The sequence below is a fragment of the Fringilla coelebs genome, assembly GCF_963513975.1.
Source record: "Fringilla coelebs genome assembly, chromosome: Z".
NCBI lineage: Eukaryota > Metazoa > Chordata > Aves > Passeriformes > Fringillidae > Fringilla > Fringilla coelebs.
The window spans coordinates 65,050,569-65,073,359 of NC_140031.1; the positions used below are offsets into that span (position 1 = coordinate 65,050,569).

General features: G+C 41.0%; 1 protein-coding gene across 3 annotated transcripts in view; it reads right to left on the reverse strand.

Moving 5' to 3' along the window:
- The window catches only part of PIGG (phosphatidylinositol glycan anchor biosynthesis class G (EMM blood group)), a 79,538-nt gene that overhangs the window by 13,770 nt on the left and 42,977 nt on the right, over positions 1 to 22,791 (reverse strand). For all 3 annotated transcript variants that reach the window (XM_084225818.1, XM_084225817.1, XM_084225819.1), the window contains one exon: positions 14,339 to 14,502. In XM_084225818.1, the coding sequence (XP_084081944.1) occupies positions 14,339 to 14,502 (164 nt within the window). The remainder of the gene's footprint in view (positions 1 to 14,338; positions 14,503 to 22,791) is intronic.

A 22,791-nucleotide genomic window follows, 5' to 3' on the forward strand; every position in this document is an offset into this window, starting at 1 on the left:
ATTAGTGTACATGCACTTCAACTGGGCTGCTGATTTCACCCTGGACTCAGGTGTACCACCCATGGGATTATTTCTGGAGAGCCTAGTTGCATCTCCTTCCCTCTCTGAACATAGTTTAAAGCCCTCTAAATGAGTCTTGTCAAATAATGGGCTAGACTCTTTCTGCCCTTAATAGATAGATGAAGCCCATCTGACTCCAGCAGGCTATGTGCTGTAAAAGTGGCCCCATGATCAAAGAACCCAAAATTCTGCTGATGGCACCAGCCCACTTGGTGATAATGTGGGTTCTCATGTTTCCTTCATGTTTGTCCCTGTCACTGAAGGGACTGAGCAGAGCACCAACCTGCCCCATCAACCACTTGACCTAGAGCCATGAAGTCCCTTTTAACTGCCCTGACACTCCTCTTTTCAGTCTCATCATTGTCAGCCTGGATTATCAGCAGAGGGTAATAATCAGAGGGCTGAATCAGCCCAGGGAGTCTCCTGGTAATACCCATACCTGGGCCCCAGGCAGACCTCCTTGTAGATTGGTTTGGTCAATATAGAGGGCCCTCTACTCCCCACAGAAGGGAGTCACGTACTATGACTACCTTTCTTTTCTTTTTATTGCTAGAGGTAGGGATCCATCTGACAGGTGAAGTGTAACTAGAAGGCTCTCCAGGCAGATTATTTTGTTCAATATCATCTGGCTGAGCCTCTGGATCTAGGCCTCATAGCTATCTGAAGTGGCACCTGGGCAAATGACGGAGGTCGGGAAGAATTTTTATTAAGTCCCCAAGAAGGAACTCATTTCCATTCTCCTTCATCTACTAGGTCTCCTCCTTTTGTGTGATTGTAGGAGGCACAGGAGTCCTCTGGCTCCTGGTGGGCTTCTCTCAGGGATGGAAGGGTGAAACTCCACAATATTTCCCTTTAACTTCCCTAATACTCCTTAGTCTTTGGACTTCCTCCTTAAGCCTGGCCACCAGACGGAAGAGATCATTCACCTGCTCACAGGCAGGCATCTTCTGCACTATCCATCCCCTTGTACTTCTCACAGGCTCAAACACTGCTTACACAAAAGGGTCTGGACAGATGCAATATTCTTGGGGGGTTGTGTTTGGGTCAGCACACTTTTACTAGCTATGGCATCACTGCTGAAAAAAATCCCAAAATCACCCAACTAACCAACCCCCAACACAAAATAAAAACCCCACTAGCAGGAGGATGACTGGGACCCTGCCTGCACAAACCACCATGCCACTCTTTCAAACACATGCCACAGCCCTGTTCAACGTGCTCCCAAGAGCCTTCTTTCAATCACACCTCTGCACCTCCGATGGCTGGAGGAAGCCCCTCCCTTCATCTGAATGGCTGCTGAGAGGAGGAGACCACCTGCTCAGCTCCCTTTGAGAGAAATCTGTGAGGAAAGCACCAAAAGGGGAGGAAAGAATGACAGGGAGAAGAAAGAGTGAGAAGAGGGAAGTGCAAAAGTAAAAACACTCAAGAAAGTTAAAGCATGCGACAGAGGGACAAAGGGCAAAGAAGCAGTGTGAGAGAAGTGAAGAAAGTAAATAGGGAAGACCATGTGAGAGAGTGAATGTGAAAGGGAAAACATCTGAGATAGAGTGAAAGGAGGGTAAAGAGAGACACAGAGTAGGGAAATAGGAAGATCAAAGGAGGGACAGAGTGAGGGGGAAGTGAGGGGAAAAAAAAAAAAAATTAAAGAGATTGAAAGGGGAAAGTGAGAGAAAGAAGGAGATTGAGAAAGAAGGGGAGAGAGGGATAGCATGAAAGCATGTGGGGAAGCACAAGAGATGAAGTATGGAGGGAGGAAAGGTACTAGCAGGAGAGAAAGAGATTGTGTAGTAGAAAGCATGTTAGGGAGAGGAAGAGAGAGGAATAAGAAATGGCAAGAGAAAGAAGAAACACATGCAAGGCTGGGAAACTGCAAAGAGATGCAAAGTGCATGTGACCGAAAAAAAAACACCTGAAAGTGGGAAAGCTAAAAGAGAAGAAGTAGACAACTTTGGGAAAGTGTGGGAAAGAGAGGGAAAATATGCTAGGGGAAAGATTATACAGGTGAAAGGTAAGCCAGAGACATAGAGAGAGCAAATGACGGGGGTAATGAGAAAAAATAAAAGGAAAAGAAATCAAGCTGGAAAGAAAGAACAGTATGGGGGAGAATGGAAGAGAATGAGTGAAGGGGTGAAGTAAGACAGATATGTGGACAGCAAAGCTTTACAAGGGCTCATGCAAGAAAGGGAGGAAAATCACAAAGCACAGGAAGCAAGAGCAACAGGGAAACTGAAAGCAGGAGACAGGAAAATTGTGTAACAGGGAGAAAGCATGCAACATGAGGAAAGAGACTGGGAGTGCAATACAGAGAAAGAAAATGCAAAAGAGTGAGAAGGAAACACAAGAGAAGAAGAAACACAAAAGACACCAAAGGAAAGCATAAGAGAGTGTTGAAGTGTGCACAAGAAGGTGACAATGCATCCAAGAGACAGAGGGATAGTGGGGGGCATGCTGTGCAGTAAAGGACGGAAAACGAACTAAAGAGAGGGGAAAACATGAGAGAGAGACACTAAGAGTATAAATGAGGGCAATAAAGAACATGTTTCAGAAATGGAAAAGTATGCAAGGGATGGGAAAACCATAAGACTAACCAGCAGAGCAAAAGAGGGAAAGTGAAGCAGAACAAGAAAGATAAATGCGAAAAACAGGAAAGATGAGGTGGGGGGAAGAGTGTGTCCAAGAAAGAAGACAAGTGAAGAGAAGGGGATCAAGAGAAGGAAAGTGCATAGTGCACACACACATACATACCTCAATGACACAACATTCAGAAAGGCAGGTAACATGAGAGAGAAGTGAACCATCTATGAGGTAAAGTGATGTAAAGGGAATGTGCATCAGGGAGATGTACAGCAGAAAGGGGAGAAAGATGAAAGGGAGCAAAAGTACAAGGAAAGGGGAGGGAGGGAGGGAGGGAGGGAGGGAGGGAGGGAGGGAGGGAGGGAGGGAGGGAGGGAGGGGCAGAAGGAAGGGAGGGTCAGAAGGAAGGGGGCAGAAGGAAGGGAGGGGCAGAAGGAAGGGAGGGAGGAGCGGAAGGCAGTGGTGGAAGGAAGGAAGTGGCGGAAGGAAGGAAGTGGCGGAAGGAAGGAAGGAAGAGCACATGACACAAGACAAAGCACAAATGAGGGAACAGCAAAGCATGTGACAGATAAAGCCCACATGAAAGACAGTATATGAGAGAGAAAGCAACACGTGTAAAGATGACACCATGCAGAAGGGAATGAAAGATACGTTAAGAGGTGAAGTGTACAAGGGAGGGAAAATGCATGGAAGAAGAAACGCACAAGTGGAAGCAAAGGTCAAAGCACAAGAACAAAGTGACAGAATAAGAAAGAGAAGTTCAGAGTTACAAGAAAAAAAAGGCACACGAGAGAGGCACAGCACAATATTCAGGCAAAAGGCAGGAGAGGCAAAACATGCAGGAGAAAGCAAGCATTGGATAGCAGGGAAAGCATGAGAGGGAACATTCATGCAAAAAACATTCAGAATCATTTAGATTGGAAAAGACTCTTAAGATCTTTGAGTACAACCATGAACCCAGCACTGTCAATCCACCCCAAACCATGTCCCAAAGTGCCACATCTGCACATCTAAGTACCTCTAGGGATAGTGACCCAGCTACATCCCTGGGCAGCAGTTCCAATGCTTGACAACCATTTCAGTGAATAAACTTTTTCTTAACATCCAATCTAAACTTCCCCCAGCCCAGCTTGAGGCCACTTCCTTTTGTCCTATCACTTGCTGCTTGGGAGTAGAAACTGACCCCCACCTAGTTATAACTTCCTTTCTGGTAATTGTAGAGAGCCTCCTTTTCTCCTGGCTAAATAATCCCATTTTCTAAGCTGCTCCTCATAAGACTTGTCCTCCAGACCCTCCACCAGCTCCACTGCCCTTTCTGGATATGCTCCAGCCCCTCAATATTCTTCCAGCAGTGAGGGGCCCAGAAGTGGGCACAGCACTCAAGGTGTGCCCTCACCAGTGCCAAGTACAGGGGGACAATCCCTGCCCTGCTCCTGCTGGCCACACTATTGCTGATACAGGCCAGGGTGCCACTGGCTGTTGTGGCCAACCTGGGCACACAATGTTCAGCTGCTGCCAACCAGTACCCCCCTGGTCCTCTTCCACCAGGAAACTTTCCAGCCATTCTGCCCCCAGCCTGGAATGGCTGTAGGTTCTTGTGATCCAAGGGTAGGACCTGGCACTTGGCCTTTTAAAGTATCATACCACTGGCTTTGGCCCATCAATCCAGCCTGTCCTGACCCTTCTCCAGGGCCTTCCTGTCCTCCAGCAGAGCAACACTTCTACCTAACTTGGTGTCGTGACTTACCTCCTTGTACAGATCACTGATACAGATACAGATGAGGGGCAGGCAAAGCAAAGCACATGAGAAAAAGGCAAAGCCTATCAGAGAGAGGGAAATGTGGGTGCAGAGATAAAGAGAGAAGAAGATTCACAGTGAGAGGGAGATTAGGGAAAGGAACAACAGAGAAGAGGAAGAGGAACAACTGGATACAATGACAGAGGGGAGAGAGGAAGGGAAGCCACTCTGTTTTGGAAAGGACTCAAGAAAGCTTGAAAGACAGATAGGAAATCCCCAAGACAGAGGAAATGCAAATCTAAGAGGGACGAAAAGCAGGTTCAAGACAAGTCAAAAGCAGGGTATGGCTGGGGGAAGCTCTACAGATTTAGAAGAAAAACTATGGAGATGGAAAGGACAGAGAACGAGTGGGAAGAAGAAAGCACAAGTGAGACACTGCAAGCTTGTGAGAAGCATGGTGCATGCAAGAAAGTACGTCTATCAAGAGATTGGAAAGCATACAAAGGAGAAAGTAAAAGATAAAGAGACAAGAGGAATGAGAGAGGGAAGTCCTAGAGAAAAAGGCATGTGAAAGAAGAAGGGCAGAGGAGAGGATGAGGACCCAGGTAAAAGATTTAACATGAGACAGAGAAGGAGAGTGCAAGCAACTTGCATTTGAAACTATTTGAGTGCATATGAGAGCTGGAAAATCTGTGAGGCATGGGAAAGCATGCAATAAAGGAGAAAAGCTACAAAAGGGAAAGGAAGACACAAAAAGGAAAAACAAGAGACATAAGGATGCACAAGAGAAAGACACAAGAGACCGAACATGCACAGGAAAGCAAGAGAAAAACAAAGCACATTCAAATGAGAGCGGGAGAGTATTTGCATGCTTGCAAGAGGGAAAAAGTGCATGAGCAATGAAAGCTGCATGCGTGAGAAGGGAAAGCATATAAAGGGGGAGCTGCAAGATGGGAACTCTCAAAAGAGGAGAGAAATGTGCCAACCAGGGGAAGAGCATAAAGGTGAGGGAAACAGGCGAGAGAGAGGGAGAAAGGTATGTGAGAGAAGGGGAGAAGTGTGTGAGAGAAGATTTAAAGAGCACATAGAGCAGAAAGAACACAGACATGAGAAGGAGCAAGCACGACTGGGAGATAAAAAACGTGAGTAAGAGAGAAGGGGAAAAGCCTTGATGGGGAGTCAGGGGCCATGAAGGGTGAGTGAGGAAGTGTATGAGGAGGAAAGCTCAAGCAGAAGCATGAAACAGGAAGAAGCATGCTTGCAAGGGACAGAACCATGAGTAACAGGAGGGCACTGAGGAGGAGAGCATGTGAGTGGGGAAGCCCACAAGAGAGAGGTAAGCGTAGCCAGGACAGGAAGCACATGCACAAGAGGCACAAAGCAAACACATGTGGCAAGTAGGAAAAGTCTGCACGTAAAAGAGGCAGGAAGCCCAAATATGACGGGTGATGAAAGCACAGCTTTGAGAGACAGGCAATGTGCACAAGAAGGGTAAGTGTCTTACAGGGCAGGAAAGCAGGGGGGGAGAGAAGACAGGTGTAGCACCATACAGAGACAAAGAAAGACACTGACACAGTGAGAGAGGAGAATGAACAGAGGTGTTAAACCACATCCACGTACCTCAGTTTGACTGGGACACCTCATATGCATAAATAAATATTTACTCTTACAATTCTATGCTTTCCATCTTGGTCTCTCTCCTCTGCATGCAGCAGTCTTATCTCGATGCAAGTGTGAGAGGGAGAGATGTGATGCACGTGCAAGTGAGAAAATTATGAAAATTGAGTGCAAAGTGTGTCCAAGAGAGAAGGGAAGTTTGGGCTGGGGTGGTGGTGGCAAGTGGATAACAAGAGAGGGATAGGGAAGATACCAAACAAGCTAAAGAAAAGGATACAGAGGAATGAGAGGAGAGACAGCAAGCAAGGTATAAAGAAGGACAGTAGTCAGAGACAGCAGGAAAGCACACGGGAAAATGAAATTTCATTTTATAGCAGCACCAAGCTTCACAGCTCTTCATCTACGATCAGCTGGATTGACTAATCAAAATTTTCTTACATGGCACTGTAGAAAACCTAATACCTTTCAAACAAGCTTACTAAAATTCCACTTATTGCAGAATGATGTGGTTTCTGAAAATAACATACTGCATGACCACCTATTATCCTGCAACTTTGAGGAATGTTAGTTTTCCTCTGTTAAGTTCCAGTAAGTACAGTTCAGTAACAATAGGAATGACTGTCATAAGTTTATTTACAGACAAGAAACTTAACCAACCTTTCATTTTTATCTTTTCAACTTTTCAAGTCCTTTTAGAATCCTGCTAACAGTTTTTGACTAGACTGTCATTATTCTTTGAGGATACTTTGCATGCTTACCATTGGAACACAAAACTTCCCCTAGGCTACTCATGTCCAACATGGTTAATACTGATTGTCTTAATATATTCAATAAGCTTTGCATGTATTAACATTGAATGAACTCTTTTGTGCAAGCTACTTTGGGAAATCTAACCATACACGATGGCAGAAAAATACTGTCTCACAACACAGAGGTTCCAAACAAAAATAAAGAACAAATACTGCACGCTTTTGTACAGCAAAGTGTTACTACATACTTGCACTTAGGCAGTTGCAGTCTAAAGATGCAATGAGAACTGTCAACTCAGCTATGTGCTCTTGAGCAAAAGTCACAGGAAAACCAGAAGAACAAGAGGAAGAAGACAATGTAACCATGACAACCTCAAATGAGAGCTTGGGCAGAAATAAAAAAGATTTTCAGAGCCCCTTCAATTCAGTATTACCCAAAAAGAAAAAGTGAGACTATTTCAATTAAAAAGTGTAGCTGATGTTACTCGAAGTGGTCTCTACCTAAGACACCAATCCTGCTGATGAGAACAAATCTCACAGCAATTGCAATAAACAGCATCAGTAAGACATTTAAAAGCCAAGTAAATAAGTCTCAATGATTTGGGCAGTAGCTAGCACACTGGAGGACAAGTTCTCAATAAGGGTCATCAGTCATTACTGGAAAGCAAACCTCATGTTGGATATGCTAACTCTACCAAAAATCAGATCATAATTTTTTAAGTTCTAAATCTATTCAGACAATTAATTTCATCTAGAGAAAGCAAAAAAACCCTAACCTACCCCAAATCTGTGTACTCATAAATTCTCTGCACACAACTTTCCTTAATACTTACATAGAAAGTGCTTCAGCTCCTAAAACTGAATGATGGAGCAAAAGGATGATATTTATTTTGCAAATGGCTTTGAAGTAACTTGTAACAACTTGAAGTAACAGAAGCAACCCTACTTTGCTGGATCAGTTTCCAATTAGAAAATACTTTTCAATACAGAGAGTCATGGCCACCTGGAGGAAGCCTCATAGGAAAAGTCAGTGTCTTGGCAACATGAAAAGGAATGAATGAAGAGGTATCCATCACAGAGCAGTAACAAAGTCCAAGAGAAATCTTCAGCCATCTCTACAATGACAGCATCTCAGGAAAAACATCATTGAGTAGAATACTCTTCCAGCTTGTAGCAATAAAACCCCAGGCCCAGTTTTAGCCAATCACTTCCAGATTTCCATGCATGTCCACAAACAAGGAGATGACCCCCATATTTCTTGTTATTAATTTAGAGAATGAGACTGCTACAGTATAACAGATAACAAGTATTACAGTTTTAGAGAATGTAGCAGCATATAGTCTTAGATGCCAACATTTTTTCAGTTTGCACCTTGTTAAGCTAACCTAAGTAAGACAGAATGGATTTAAACAGAAGAATTAAAAACTATTTTAATAAAGTATAAAATATTGAAGGGTTCAGTAGAAACTGTTTGGACAGTCATTTGTCTTTAAGGAGACACTTTCTACCTAGGACTCAAAAAAAAGGAATTGAAACACTCACTGTATGCATATTGAAACACACACTGCACGTCCACCTTACATCAGAAGGAAAAGTTTTAATGCATTAATGTGGGTAGGGAATGGGGGTGTCTTAGATTGCAAAAGGGGGTGTGTATTCTATCACCTCTGTTAGAGGTGGGGCAGTTACCTTCTGTTCATTGGGCAGTTTTCTTTATCTCTTCTATGATCCATCCTCCCTCCAGGAGATATCTTCTCTTAATGGGCCACTGAGTGTCACTGCATGACTGATAAAATTACATCATTCCAGTGAGAGATGTTTTGCCCTGGGGGAGGAGCCAAGCATTCCTACTGGATAGAATCTGAGATTTGGAACACCACAGGCAGCCTTTTCCCACTGGATTCCCAGAGGAGCAGCTTTCTTCTCCACTGGATTCTCAGAGAAGGCCAGGCCCATCTACACCACCACTGGACCTTCAGAGGAAAACTGCCCTTCCACAGGATCAGTGCTCCAACAGAACCACACCTGTCACCCCAGGAGGACTGCAGCCACCGTTTAATAAAACTGCTACCAACACCCTGACCTGCAGGGGGTATTCTGACTCTGCCAGTGTTGTTTTGTATTCCTGCATTTTTATTTTCCCTAGTAAAGAGCTGTTATTCCTATTCCCATATCGTGCTTGAGAGCCCCTTAATTTCAAAATTATAATAATTCAGAGGGAGGGGTTTTACATTTTCCATTTCAAGGGAGACTCCTGCCCTCCTTAGCAGACACAGGTCTTTTCAAACCAAGACAGGGGACTCAATCAATCAAACACACTAGGCTGAAGACGGCAAAAGCTGATATGAACTGCTGAAATTCCTTCAGCTAGCACACCTTCCTAATTCTGTTTAGATCAGCATCATAAAAGAACTGAGAACAAAATTTAAGTTTGCTGTGCCAGAGCTTTTTTTAACAAAGTCAAGGCATTACATTAAAGTTATGCAACTACTAACACCCTCCTGTTGGGCATACATCAATTTTTGCTATCTGAAAGCTGTTTGCTAATGTGAAAGCACTGCTACAACTTTTGGTATCTGAGGAACAAAAACTAATAGGCATGCAGGTTTCTAGTGCTAGGAAACACCCACCAGTTCACCCTGACACCTAACTAACTAAACCAACTAAAACACAGATTTCAATGTGCTGGGAATTTGAAAACTATCACGATGTCTAACTGAAGAGTGGTAATTACACAACACTGTGAACATCACCCACATGACAATTTTGTTTGGGTAGGAGCTCAGAAACTGAATCCATCTGGAGTGTGCTGTATTATATGACAGTGAGGTCATATAATATAGGTCAAATTATCCAACAACATGGCCTTTTTCCAGTTTTAAGGACCCAAAACCCTAAAGTTCTAATTCAGATCAAGCAATAGAGTGGTCACTGTAAAAACTGCTTCTTATATGAACCAGGTACTTGCAGGAATTTATGCAAGTCACACACAGAACACTTGGTTAAGTTCAGGCATCAGTTTAATCAGTACTCCCCATCTCAAAAATAGTTTCAAGAGTTATTGCACAGTTTCCATGGAGACTGAACCTAAAGAGTTCTTTCTATTTCTGTCTGTGAAAATCCCTTCACATTTATGCTGCCAAGTTTCTCAGGAGAGCCTGAACGATTAAAAGTGGCAGTAATATCCATGTTAGTGTCTATCACATGCCACTTAATTATTTTAGAAACACATTTACCTTTCCATATGAGGAGAATATCTTATAGCTTCACAAGTTTATTCAGATGAAAGCAAATTATTTAAGGACTTCCAACTACATTTCCACAGCAAATGTACTATCTGAAAACGTTGTTATCTTCTATACCACCTTATCATACCAACAAAATACATATGGGCTACATGTATCTAATGCACTTTCATCTCACAAGTAGGCTCTTAATGTCTCTCATCACATCTCCACAAGCAAACTGATATTTTCTGATATTTTCCTAGCCTACTCCGGGCTAGGAAAAGTGGACATTTAGGTGAACTGAAAAATTATTGAGATGCTGCAGAAATTCCATCTGAAGGCCAGTTACCAATGATCAACCACAGGATGCCACACAGGAGCCAATACTGCTTAATGTCTTCGCTAATGAACTAGGTGATGGAGCAGGGCTCTCTCAGCAAGTCTGCACACAATACACAGCTGGGAGGAGCAGCATGTGCAGGAGCTGGGTCTGTAGATGGTCTGCTACTACTCAGGGGCATCTCAACAGGCTGGAGAAATGGACTGACAAGAAACTCAAGACGTTTAACAAACAGAGACGCCAATTCTGCACCACACACCAGACCAGGCTTGAGGTTGACCATCTGGAAAGCTGCTAGGTAGAGAAGGATGTATGTCATTCCTGCTGGACAACAAGTTGAGCATGAGCAAGCAACCATGAACCATCCCAAGGCTACAGTGCGAAAAGTGGAGCCAGCAGGTTGAAGAAGGTGATCTTCCCTCTCTGCTGAGCAGTTGTGAGATCACACCTGGGGTTCTGGATCCAGTTTTGGGGTCTCCAGCACAAGACAGACATGGGTCTACTGGAGCAAATGCACTGAAAGCTCACAAGTATGTCTCAGCGACTGGAGCATCTGACAAAGTGAGAGGCTGAGAAAGCTGGGACTGTTTAACCTTGAGCAGAGAAAGTTTGGCAAGGTTCTCACCAATGTTCATAAATGTCTCATGGGCAGAAGAAGATGTACTCAGACTCATCTCACTGGTGCTCAGTGAAAAGATGAATGATATACAACAAATTGCCCTTAAACACCAGTGAACAACTGTTTAACTCCAAGTGCTGCCATATGCTGGAACAGGTTGTTCAAGAAGACCCTGGAGTATCTCTGCTTGCTCTGGCTGACCCTCCTTTCAGCAGGAGGGTTGGACTCCAGACTCAAGTATTCTGTGGCTTCATAAATGCAAAGTGCCAAAAGAGGGAAGGGTATGTATCTGTACTTGCACCTATGCAGTGATGCCCAGTGCAAGAAGCTCTGGTAAGCCAACTCAACTGGTGCAACTGTAAATTACATGGACTCCACAAGAGTGGCTGAAATTAACAAAGACAGCCCTGGAATCAGGCTTTCCTATCCAGGACAACCTCCTCAGATGCAACAGCTGTTAAACAGGCTGCAGAATGCAAGGCTCTTTGCTAAGAATGATACTCCTGAGTGGTTCTGGGAACATCTTAATCTTGCTCTCAGAACCACAATCAAAAAGCAGAGGTTTGAATTCCACTGACCAAGGCACATTGCTATAAAGCAGTTAATAAGAAGCTTTTATAAAGAACATCCTAAAGCATCTAGCACTTTTTAAAAAAAAGTTCAGTCTCCCATACGCTTAAGAAAGCACATGAAGTAGCCGACCCCCTGCCCTCTGCAGTTTCAGCTTTGGTTCCAAGGAGTAACAAGCAAGTAATAAGAACCATTTTGACAACAATGGCAAAGCACAAGAATAAAAAATAAAAAGCATATAGACCAAGTTCTGAACAGATTAACATACAATTTAAGCAAGTCCCAGCAGCTAGAGATTCCAGTCCATTATTTATGGACTGTTTAATTGAGGAAACAGCCTTACCAGTAGACCAAAATGAACCTTAGAATGGGCCGAGACAAAAGCTACTTGATGGAATCTACTTACATAAGTGATGTGGGTGTTACAGGCCGTAGCTACCCACTTGAGAGCAGGTTAAGCCAGCTTTGTACCTGGCAACACTACTAGCTGAGATTTAATCTGCAAAAATTCAACCAGGAAAACATCAGAACAGCAAGCAACACTACTATAGAGGCACATTATTTGAAGCAATATCAAACAAGTACAGATACTCAAAGATTTTGTCACCAAAAGTTTTTCATTATTTTGTCAGAAGAGCTTTCCAAAAACATGCCGTATGTTATAATTTTCTCTTCATTGTGTGTCAGTGTTCATCACAGTCTGCAGTCTAGGTTTGAAACAACAATAAAACTGCAGGTCTTTTAATTACAGAAGCTAATTTTTTTCCTCATCCTTCCTCAGAGAATGCCACCAAGGCAGTGCTCTCGACTCTGCTTGGAATCCTCCAAGTTCAAACCAAAAGTGCCAGTTCTAAAGCACCTACAGTGTAACGATGAAGAATGGAGAGTTGGACCGCAAGAAAAAAATTCAACATGGCAGAAACACGGAGGTGAACTCTTAAAACAGCATGGAGCTATTTTAAACAAATCACACCAGAGGTATAAAGGAATTGGGAAAAACAGGACATTGACAGAATGCAAGCAATACCCAGATTCATGGGTAACATATTTACCAGAAGACAAGTGGCAACACTTTTTATATGTACAGGTTCACTATTTTGTAAAATAGAGTGAAAGAATGGAGAACACTTGAAGAGTTTGGATACTGGAAAAATGTATTGATTTGGCAAAGCAGTAACTAAAGCTAAACTGGGAAGCATTAGAAACAGAGCTAAAACTCAGTTTGGCGTCAAGTCAGCATGTAGTAAGGAAAATTCAGGAAAGGGCTTTCTAAAGTTACACAAATCAAAACATCAATACTTAGTGTACTCCACATATACTCCTGCTGAAAGAAAAAAATGAACAGAGTGAATGAACAGAGAAAAGCCTGGGTTTCAGAAGTATTATATTCAAACACCAGTACTTAGACCAAAGTATCAATCTATTTAAGACCAAAGACAACTTCAGGGTAGCTGGCCTCTGACTAAGACTAAGTAAGGTTCTACAGTGAGTCTCCATTTACACTAAGAAGTGCATGAGTAGATCAAAACAATGGCCCAGCACTGGTCTGCATAAATCCACAGCAACAACAAGAGACTGCAGGACATCTTTAGAGAGACATGTAGCAGACAGGCAAATCAGTGAACAAAGGTTAATCACTCTGAATACCTGTTAAGGGGCCTATTAATCCAGAAAAATGGACAGAGTGACTGAGCACAAATTTAGTCTGTGCAACACGTCCCTCCTGGCTCAAAAACCTCCACTGGTCTGTGCAGCCTGGTCAGCTGGTGATGCCATCTCCTTACGCCTTTAATGAGCCAACACAAGTACACAGTGTAGGCACAGCCCAAAACAGAGAAGCAAAAGGAGAAGACAGAAGCCAGAAAACAAAATTCACTGACAAGGTCAGACCAGATGACACTGTGTAGATAAAAGTAACTTAGAGGTTTACAGATGCTGACAAGTAAGACAAAAAGTTGTGATAAACTAAATACTGTCTAAAATCCCACCTGCTGAGCCTACTGTAATATTGTTACAATCACAAAAAAAAAATAGATAACAGAGAAAAGATTCTGAGATGGTAAGAATTTTGTCACTGTCAAATGTAATTTCTGTGAAAATTCATGAAGTTTTGGATTTGTAAATTGATATGATACAATAACTCCCCTATTCAAACATATTGTATCACTCAGTTTAAATACCCTGAATAAGGAGTTAAAAGCAGTTTTAGAGAGTCCAATCAGATGTTATATGCACACTCCTAAATTGCATTAGCATTTTAAAACTGTCTTCTTAAAATTACAATTCCAATGCAGTAATTAATTTTACTTTAACTCATCCACTACACAAGATACCCAAAGTAGCAAAAATATTTTAGCTACAAATGACTGCAATAACCAGTAACATACAATAATATTAGTGTGTTTTACTTAGAAAACTTTGCATGTCCCTATGTCAAAGAACATCATGTTAGTTAAGTTTGACTTCTATTCTAATACTTTAAAAAGCCCTTCTCAGGTCTCAAAAGGTTTCAAGAAAGATGTTCTTAGGCAGAACATGCTGTCATTAAAAAAAATAATAAAATTTTAAGTAATTTAATACAGCAAACTGAGAAGTCAGTAAGAAACAAAATTAGTAAAACATACATGTATATTCCCAAAGCAAAGCTTCTGCAGATAAAATGGAACTGGAAGAGTTAGGTAAACTTATACTGAAAGAAGTAACATGTATTTATTTAATACAAAACTAACTCTCAGAGAAAAAGATGATGTGAACAAAAATTTCTTTGAAAATATATACACTTTATGGATGGTGTTTGCAACTGCAGTGCATAGAGGAGCATTACTTTAGTTCAATAATTATTACCTGCTAACTTCAGAACTCAAGTAGCACAGCAGATGGATGGCCCAAAGGAAAGGTCCCGCATATGTTGCAAATGCTGTGAGGAAGATAGCCGGTATCTCCACATAGCTGTCTAGTCCCACAAAACCTGCTGAAATGTCCACAGTAGCAATGCCATTTGAATTTCCCTGAAAATAGGGATAAAATAGTAAATATCCAAATACTTACAAAGATCCATTTTAAATACATTAGAATAATATTCATTATTGCACCCACTAAGGACTTAGTCTTTAAATTGCTTTACAGTACAGCCATATTCTTTACATCTGAATTTCAATAACACACCTTACCAAACAAGTGCTTTTAATTAAAATTTGCAGATTAACAAAGGCATAAACAGCATGCTATTTTGCAAGTCTTATTTTCTCTACAAATTAACATGCCTATTGTTTAATAAGTTACATTAAAAAAAAAAAGAATTTAAAATAAACAGCTCCACTTGCAGATTTCAGACACATTAATGAAAAAGATGCATTTTTTTCTGTCACACAAGGTTAGAACACAAGATTTTAGGTCTGCTGCCTAAGATTACACCAGGAATAAATATTTCTTGCCCTTAGAGACAGCAGGACTCTAATTTAGAGCTGTAATGGAATATTACATCGCCCACCTGCCTGCCTCACGGCACAAGTTCCTGCATGTAAACAGATTAAGACAAGCAAATTTAGAGAGGTTTCTCCTTCTCAAGTCCCTGTACCACACAAGATTGCATTGAAATAGACTAGAAGTCAGTCTAGATAGCCTGAATCATCAATAAAAGGCATTTAAACCTACCAAGAGAAAAACAGAAGGAACATACAGCAATTAAAGTATCCAGAGCTGCCAAAGTCTGGTATGTTTTACCTAGTCTTCTTTTCCCGTGACCAGGACCACTAAATAAAAAGAAACCATGTAAAACTGAAGGAAGTGTTTTCCATTGAAAATCCAAAAGTACTTCACTTCACCCAAATACCTAAAGTAACAAACATACCCTATGATTAAGGCAGAATACTTCTTAAATTAAAAGGTCACAGATAGGTTTCCTCAGACTAGTGAGAAAGCTCTCAGATACTCTTGCTGTACTTTGAGAAATTGATCAGTTTCTACAGCACTGATCTTCTAACAGGCATCAAACTCTCTTTTTCCACCTACAGAATCCCAGAACAACACTAATGTAAGGACTGTCACTATCAACAGCCTTAGACTCAATCCCAGCAGAGCATATGAGGAATGGTAGCTCCCCATTTCCCTCAAACCTGACCTCAGGTCACCTTAGTGACTGCAGTCCTCTTGAACTGCAAGTTAACGCAGCAAGGAAGTGCTATCATCAAATACACACTTCTGTCACAAAGCCCAGAGCACACAGGGAAGCATAAAAGATAGGCAGCTCTTTTAGGTACATAACTAACGAGGCACCAGCAAAAAACCCTATACCTGAGACAGCTCTAAAACCTAAGAGAAAAAAGGCATCTGTGTTGATGGAAACATTCAGATCCCATTATGAGTAGTCACCATTCCCATCAATCTCACCATGAAGAAATCCCCAGAATAAAAAGGGGAGCCTGAAGCTGTAAGAGGGCTGTATGGTATAGAGCTTACCAAGATATCATACAGTATAAAAATCTTCACTTATGACTGCTAGTCTTCCTCATTTTGACTTTCATCATGCACCACTGTAGTAAATCACTGCACCAGTGTAATCAATTATTGTTATGCATTTAGTGCAATGCCCAGCAATGCCAGGAGCAAAGCACAGCACAACTCAGGACAAGCAGCTAAAAACAAAAAAGCATGTCCGTGCCCTAGAACCTGTAATATGAGACTGGAAAAGAAAGCTGTAAAATAGGACTACTACTCAGGTTTATCCAGTACAGACTGAGGCCATGGCAAGAGCAGAAAGGTAAGTGTAGCACTTTGAGCACTGAGCAGGGTGCTGCTTCTCAATAAGTTAAGAGTTTGACAGGGACAGGTAGGGAGGGAAACCGCTCTCTTATCCTCCAGCCCCTGTCCACTGCAGCAGGTCTTTTGCCCATCACATCCACTTATTTTTCATTGCCCTTCTCCTCTGCATGATGCATACAGAGTAGAAAAGCTGAGACATCAGGAGATCCTTCCTGCTCGTGTCATGAGAAGCTGAAAGGTCTCTTTACACTGTTTAATCCACATGCACATGGTTGATCTTTGGCATCACACTGTTTAATCCACATGCACATGTTTGATCTTTGGGATCTTGGGGCAACTCCCCATGCCACTGTATGTGCAAAGAAGCAAGAATAAATGCTGCACTGCAGTGCATGTCACTGCTCCCGCAGAACTGGCACAGGCAAAAAGATGTACTTCCCTGTGGAAGGTAATCAAGGCAAGTAAGGAACCTGGAGGAAGGAACAGATTCTCCTTCTCCTCAGCTCCCTGAGTCCCTTCAGAACAGGGCTCACTCCATCTGTCTTTGACTTTGTTTAAAGTGAAATAGCTGTAGAACAAGGACGCACACATTTGGATTCACACACAACTCCAATCACACTGTGAAGTGTCCAAATATCATACTCTTACTGTGAATCTGAGCCTCATGGATACTACTGCCACTGTTCACTGTTTCCAGTGAGTAGGAAAAAGCATTTTTTCTTCATGTTAAACGTCTTTCTCCAAGACAAATTCATGTATTTACACTAAATTTTCATAGCTATAAATTCTAATACTCCACACAATAAATAACTGACAATCCTTTTATTTTAACATATCACTCTAGTATTTCAGAAAAGGTTGGCCAGAAAGGTTCTGCTGTCTTTGGACACACCTTGGAGGTTTCAAGACCATGAGCCATCTTGTTTGACCTCACAGCTGATACTGTTCTGAAAATGGGACTGAACTGTGAGCCTGCTGAAGTCCTTTCCAAAGTAAATTATCCTACAATGCTTTGAAATCATAGCAAGAAAAAGTTTAAACCACTTTAAATAGTCACTCAGTCCATCTCTCACCCATAGTCTCATCTACTTAAAGGCAAGTCAAATTAGATATAAGTAATCCTAAATATACAAACCTATTCTGGTTTACTCCAGTGATAAAAACCACCAGAAAATGGAACTGTATTTTCTTTCTCCCATTCCACAGATATACTACTCTAAGCACGGCAACAAAACTCCACAAGACTAATAAATAAATACATGGAATTTTTGTTCATTTATGAGCATTCACACAAGGAAATAAAAATATTTTTAGCAATATTTACAGCAAAATAAGTCTCTTATGAGCTGGTCTATTAAAGAGAAAAAAAAAACCCTGAGTAATTTATTTCTATTCTTACGGCATTTTAAGGACAAAGAGTAATGATAAAGATATAACATACTTTCGGGAAACGACTGCTAAGTTATGAGACGTGGACAATTCAGGACTTAGGAGAAAACAATCAATTATTCAATCTCATTGCAAAATTCATCAAGAGATTCTCAAGCTTGCAATAATATCCTGATAAATAAGTAGTACTCTAACTAAATGTATTAATTTCATCTATTTTTGACATTACTGGAGTATTTTAAACTTTCCTTCACTTCATCAATTCACACAAAGTGATAAATCAAGAAAAGGCCTTTAATTACTAAAACAAGACTAGAAAACAAATTTGGTTTACCCAGCTCCACATTAATAACACAGCACTTTACCCAGACAATCTCTAAAAACCTCCAAGCATGAAGACGGCACAACCTGTGTGAGGAAACCTTTTCCTCTGCTTAATACCCAGAAAAATCTTGCTAAAATGCTGGGGAAATGACATCACACATAGCCTTCCCATTTAATTTACAACTGTTTAACAAATTTGCCTTTTAGATCCAAACTGTGAGAAAGCAGAAAGGGACTTTGGTTCTGCAAAGGAAGGTAAGTTGGGAAACTAGTGTGAAAACCAGGCAGGGGAGAGCAGTAAGTCAGGACTCTTCAGTGGCATGTCCAGGTCAGAGGTGAATCCAGAGATAATGATCAGGGCTAGATGCAGCCCAGGGACTGCAAGTCCACAGTCACAAGGCAAGTCCAAGATTAGGCCATAAAGGTCTAGGTCCAGGGCACGATTAAAAAAGTTTAAGACAGGCACACACATACCTGCTTACACAGCTGACATAAAACACAGGCAGTAAAGCATCAGATTAAAGCAAAACCAGAACGGAAAGAAGAGCCAGGCCTTTCCTTCTGCTTTTTTCCCGTCAGCTCCTCTCTCAATCAAGGACATGACCCTGAAGTCTGCTAACTAAACTCCTAGACAGGAGATGCACCCAGGATTCAGACACAGACAAGATGCAGAATGCAAAACCAAGCATAAAATCAAGGTATTTGTTTTCAACCCATCCATCTTTTTTTTTCCTACTTACATTCAAAATCAAAAAGTTAGCTTCCACACCCAGGCACTTCATTTTTCCCCCCATGTTAATCAGCTATAGCAACTGATTAATAAAAAGTAGTATCTGTTTCTGTCAGCCATGCTTATTCTGTACACTTGGGATTTTTGCAGATCTACTTCCATGAAGTCTTGAAGGACTCTACAATACTTTTTGAAAGAACAGTGCCTCATTCATTAAACATGCTATCCTGAACAAGGCTATTTTTACTATCATATTCAAAAGGCCATCACTTACAATCTACACTCAGCAAGACTCCTTTAGTCATTATGTATCATATCGTCTACCAAGACTTAATAAAGACTCAGCAACATGGGCAACTCTCATATACTTCATAATCACACCAAGACATATGCAAAAAGTAGTTCTCCAAAACTCTCTCCTATTTCCAGATGGAAGCATTCCATATTTCATTTATTTTTCTCTTCTCCTGCCTCATTTAGCCAGCACAGTTTAAATTTAGTATCCAATGTGATCTACACCACCAGTGAATTTCAGTGGTATTCAGTTTTTGCACTTCAACCATAAGCCTGCTATTTTTTTGTATGCTACATTAGATCTTTATGTCTGTCTGGAAATTAAAACCTTAGCATCACTCTGAACTCAGTAACTTTAATACTGAAGCTTTAGTGACCACAAAACTTGGAGAAACAAAGTAAAGGAAGACATTTAAATCTATGCCAGCAGTACATATCAGATCTAAAAATACAGTTGTGCTTCCCTCACATCTCTCCCCTAGAATTCTATCATAAGTATTGCTTGCTCCTGAGGCAGTAAACAAATTACTGTTACCAAAAGCAAGCTGAACAGAGGTCAGTACTGAAGGGGAGAATTTGATGGACTCCTCCAGCAGAAACAGCCCAGCTGTACTTCCTTAATGTTATCTCAGTGTCTGAGAACAAACCATACATGCTCTGTCTAAAAGACAATCCTGTCCTAAGTCAATCAAAATGTATGAACTCAGCACTGATGGTCATGGACAGGACAGGTAGTTGCTAAACCTGGGAAACCTGAACTGTACTCTGTAAGAACATTGTCACTTCATGGGGTGGCAGAGAAGTAAGGTGAGGATCTGAATCTGCTTGTCACTAAGTAAAGACCTTCCTGGTTTTCCCACCAGGAAGGTGGGAAAAGGTAAAAAGATCAAATAGCTTATAAAAATAAAATTTGTTACTAAACCAGTATGAGTACATCCAGACCTCCACCCTCTATCACTCATGTAAGGAAGAGCTGGAAAATGTACACAATGCAGAATCGTCTCTAGCTTCACCTGAGTCACTTGCCTATGGCACTCTCAAGATACATGAAGAAAGCTTGAGTGCCTGCATTTGTCAAAGGAGGTGTGAGTAAATAGGGAGAGGTTACCTCCATGTGTTTGGAAGACTGGTGTCCCAGCGCAAGGAATAGATTTTTTTTTTCCCCAAATCAGGGACACAAAATTGCGTAAATATTGGTAAAAGCTCACCTGTTGTATAGCTGGTAGGGATCCTGCATCTATAGTCCAGTGACTGGCAGCTAATTATCAACACAGAGTTGCCAGTTAATTATATGTCACTAATAAACTAAAGCAATGTTTCAATCCTGATTTTAAGCTATACAAAGTGAGCACTTTTCCCTTTGCAACAAGTCATTCATACTCTAGACAGAACTCAAAGGAAAGGGAAGAAGATATTTTAAAATTTTTTAAAAAAACAATAATGAAGAATTCGCTTTTTTATGTCACCAGCTTTTTGATTTTCCCAGATAATGCGGATCAGAATGCCTCACAGAAAAACAACATAAAAGAGGCATAAAATTACACATCATTTCTGGAAGACGTTCCTTCCGTCCTTAATATGGCCCCAGACTGGAAAAACTATTCTCAGCATAAACTGAGAGACATTTGCAAATCAAAGAGAGACTATTAATTAGATTTTGAAGCACCTTTATAGCCTGTGTAATTTATGAGCTACCAGCTCGACCATCGTACTTTTCTATGCTAATATTCTGCATTTCAGATAACTGCTTTTCAATTGTGAAATGCAAAAAATAAAAGTCCCTCTTACTATTGTATGAATTAATTTGCTTCTTTCCATACCTTCAGAACAGTTTTTTCATCAGAGAATAAAAGAACAAGCCAACATCTAAAGATGGGTATTTTGGTCAAACTCTTAATCTCCACCGTAAAATGGCATCTAATATAAATGTACTTAAAACATTTCTTAAAGAGAACCAAAAACTTGTTCTCTAGGGGGGAGGGAGAGGGGAGTAGGGGAAAGAAAATTCCATCTGACTTGACCCTTAAAAGCTCTTTTTTCACTAGCAGAATTGATTTCTCTATTTCTGAAACATTTCTAAGATGTTCTGAAAATAGAAAAACAAAAAGAGAAATAAACAGAGACAATGAAGGAAATCCTTCCTGTTCTGTGAAAATTCATTTGTCATTTTAACTGGTCTTGCGCATCGTGAATAGGCACACACCTTAGTTTTTGTGAACTGACACACAAAAAAATTCTAGAAGACTGTTAGCATGTTCTTCTGAAATTGATACTTTTTAAAGTGTACTGTGCTAAAACAACTTAAGAATTCCTCACAACTCCTGCTAAGCCATTGCTAATTCAAAATAATCTTTTCAAAGCTAGAGGTTTGGGACACGTGATGGGACACAAAAAGGCAGCTTATCTGGGCCTGTTCTATTTCATACATAGCAGCATGAGAAACAACATGGGGGAAAAACCTTTGCTGTGTTTCTAACAGAAGTTTTGATAAGCAACTATTACCCAGATCAGATCATTTTCCAGATCTTACAGTGACAGGAGATTCATAAAGACTCATCTAGAAATCTGGCTCCTACTAGAGCAATGGAGAATTTCTCATTTATGAGATTTGGATGCTGTAACTCAGCAACATGTCAATGTGGAAGAAATTCCCCTGTCATATCTAATTTTTCAAATATCCTGAAGTTTGCTGAAATCTGTATCATACTGGAAGTTATTATTTCCAAAGGACACACTTCTAGAAGGAATGTCAAAATTGCCAGCAGAGTGATAGGGCCTAGGCAGATGCTCTGAAACTGCAGGATGTGCAGTAACACAATGTGCAGTCAAGTAGAATGGAAATCGCTTCCAGTCTTCTAAAAATGAAAAAATTCCTCAATTGCAAGGGTAGTTGAAACTGCAAAACATTAACCATGAAAAAGAGCAGTCTTTCCCATAATACCAGTTTAAGACCACTAGAAAGCTGAAACAGATGTTACTAGATGCTGTTATCTTCTATTGGTCTTGCATAAATAAGTTTTTATTGGTGTAGGAAAAAACCCTTTAACACAGCGCAGCAAAACAGAAAGACGTATCAAGCTCTTGACAGCTCTAATAGCTTATTTCTGGAAGATGTTTATAGCCACTTCAAAGGTGATGTAAATTCTTCCAGAGAAGTTAGTCCAAAATTTTTGGCATTATTCAGAGCAGAAAAGACACAACAGTTAATCTGCCACATTAAACTTCCAAAACAAAACTATTACTTTAAGAAGCTTTTGTTTTCTTTTCCATCATGCCATACTGGTTGAAGATACATGGGCTACATTTATCTAAGGCACATACACCTCACGAGCACTTTTAAGCATCTCCTGAGGAAAACAAAGGGATGCGGTCCAGGCTAGGAAGCTGGACGTCCATGTGGACTGGAAACTGCTCAAATGTTGACTTCACAGGGCTGCCATCAGCAGCTTGAAGTCCATCTGGAGACCAATCACTAGTGATGAGCCACAAGGATTGACACTGGGGCTGATACTGTTTAACTTCTTTACCAATGACCTGGGCAGTGGGCCAGAGTTCTCTCAGGAAGTCCCAATACTCAGTACACAACTGGAAAGTGGCAGATAACAGCACATGGGTCTGCTGCCATCAAAGGTGCCACTAGAGGCACCTCAACAGGTGCTGAAGGAATGAAGTGACAAGAAATTCAAAAAGTTCACAAAAGGGAAACGTCAAATCTAGCACCTGGGGAGGAATAAATAATGTCTTTGGTGACACTGGGAACTAACCATATGGAAAGCAGCCAGCCATTGTCCTTTCTGTG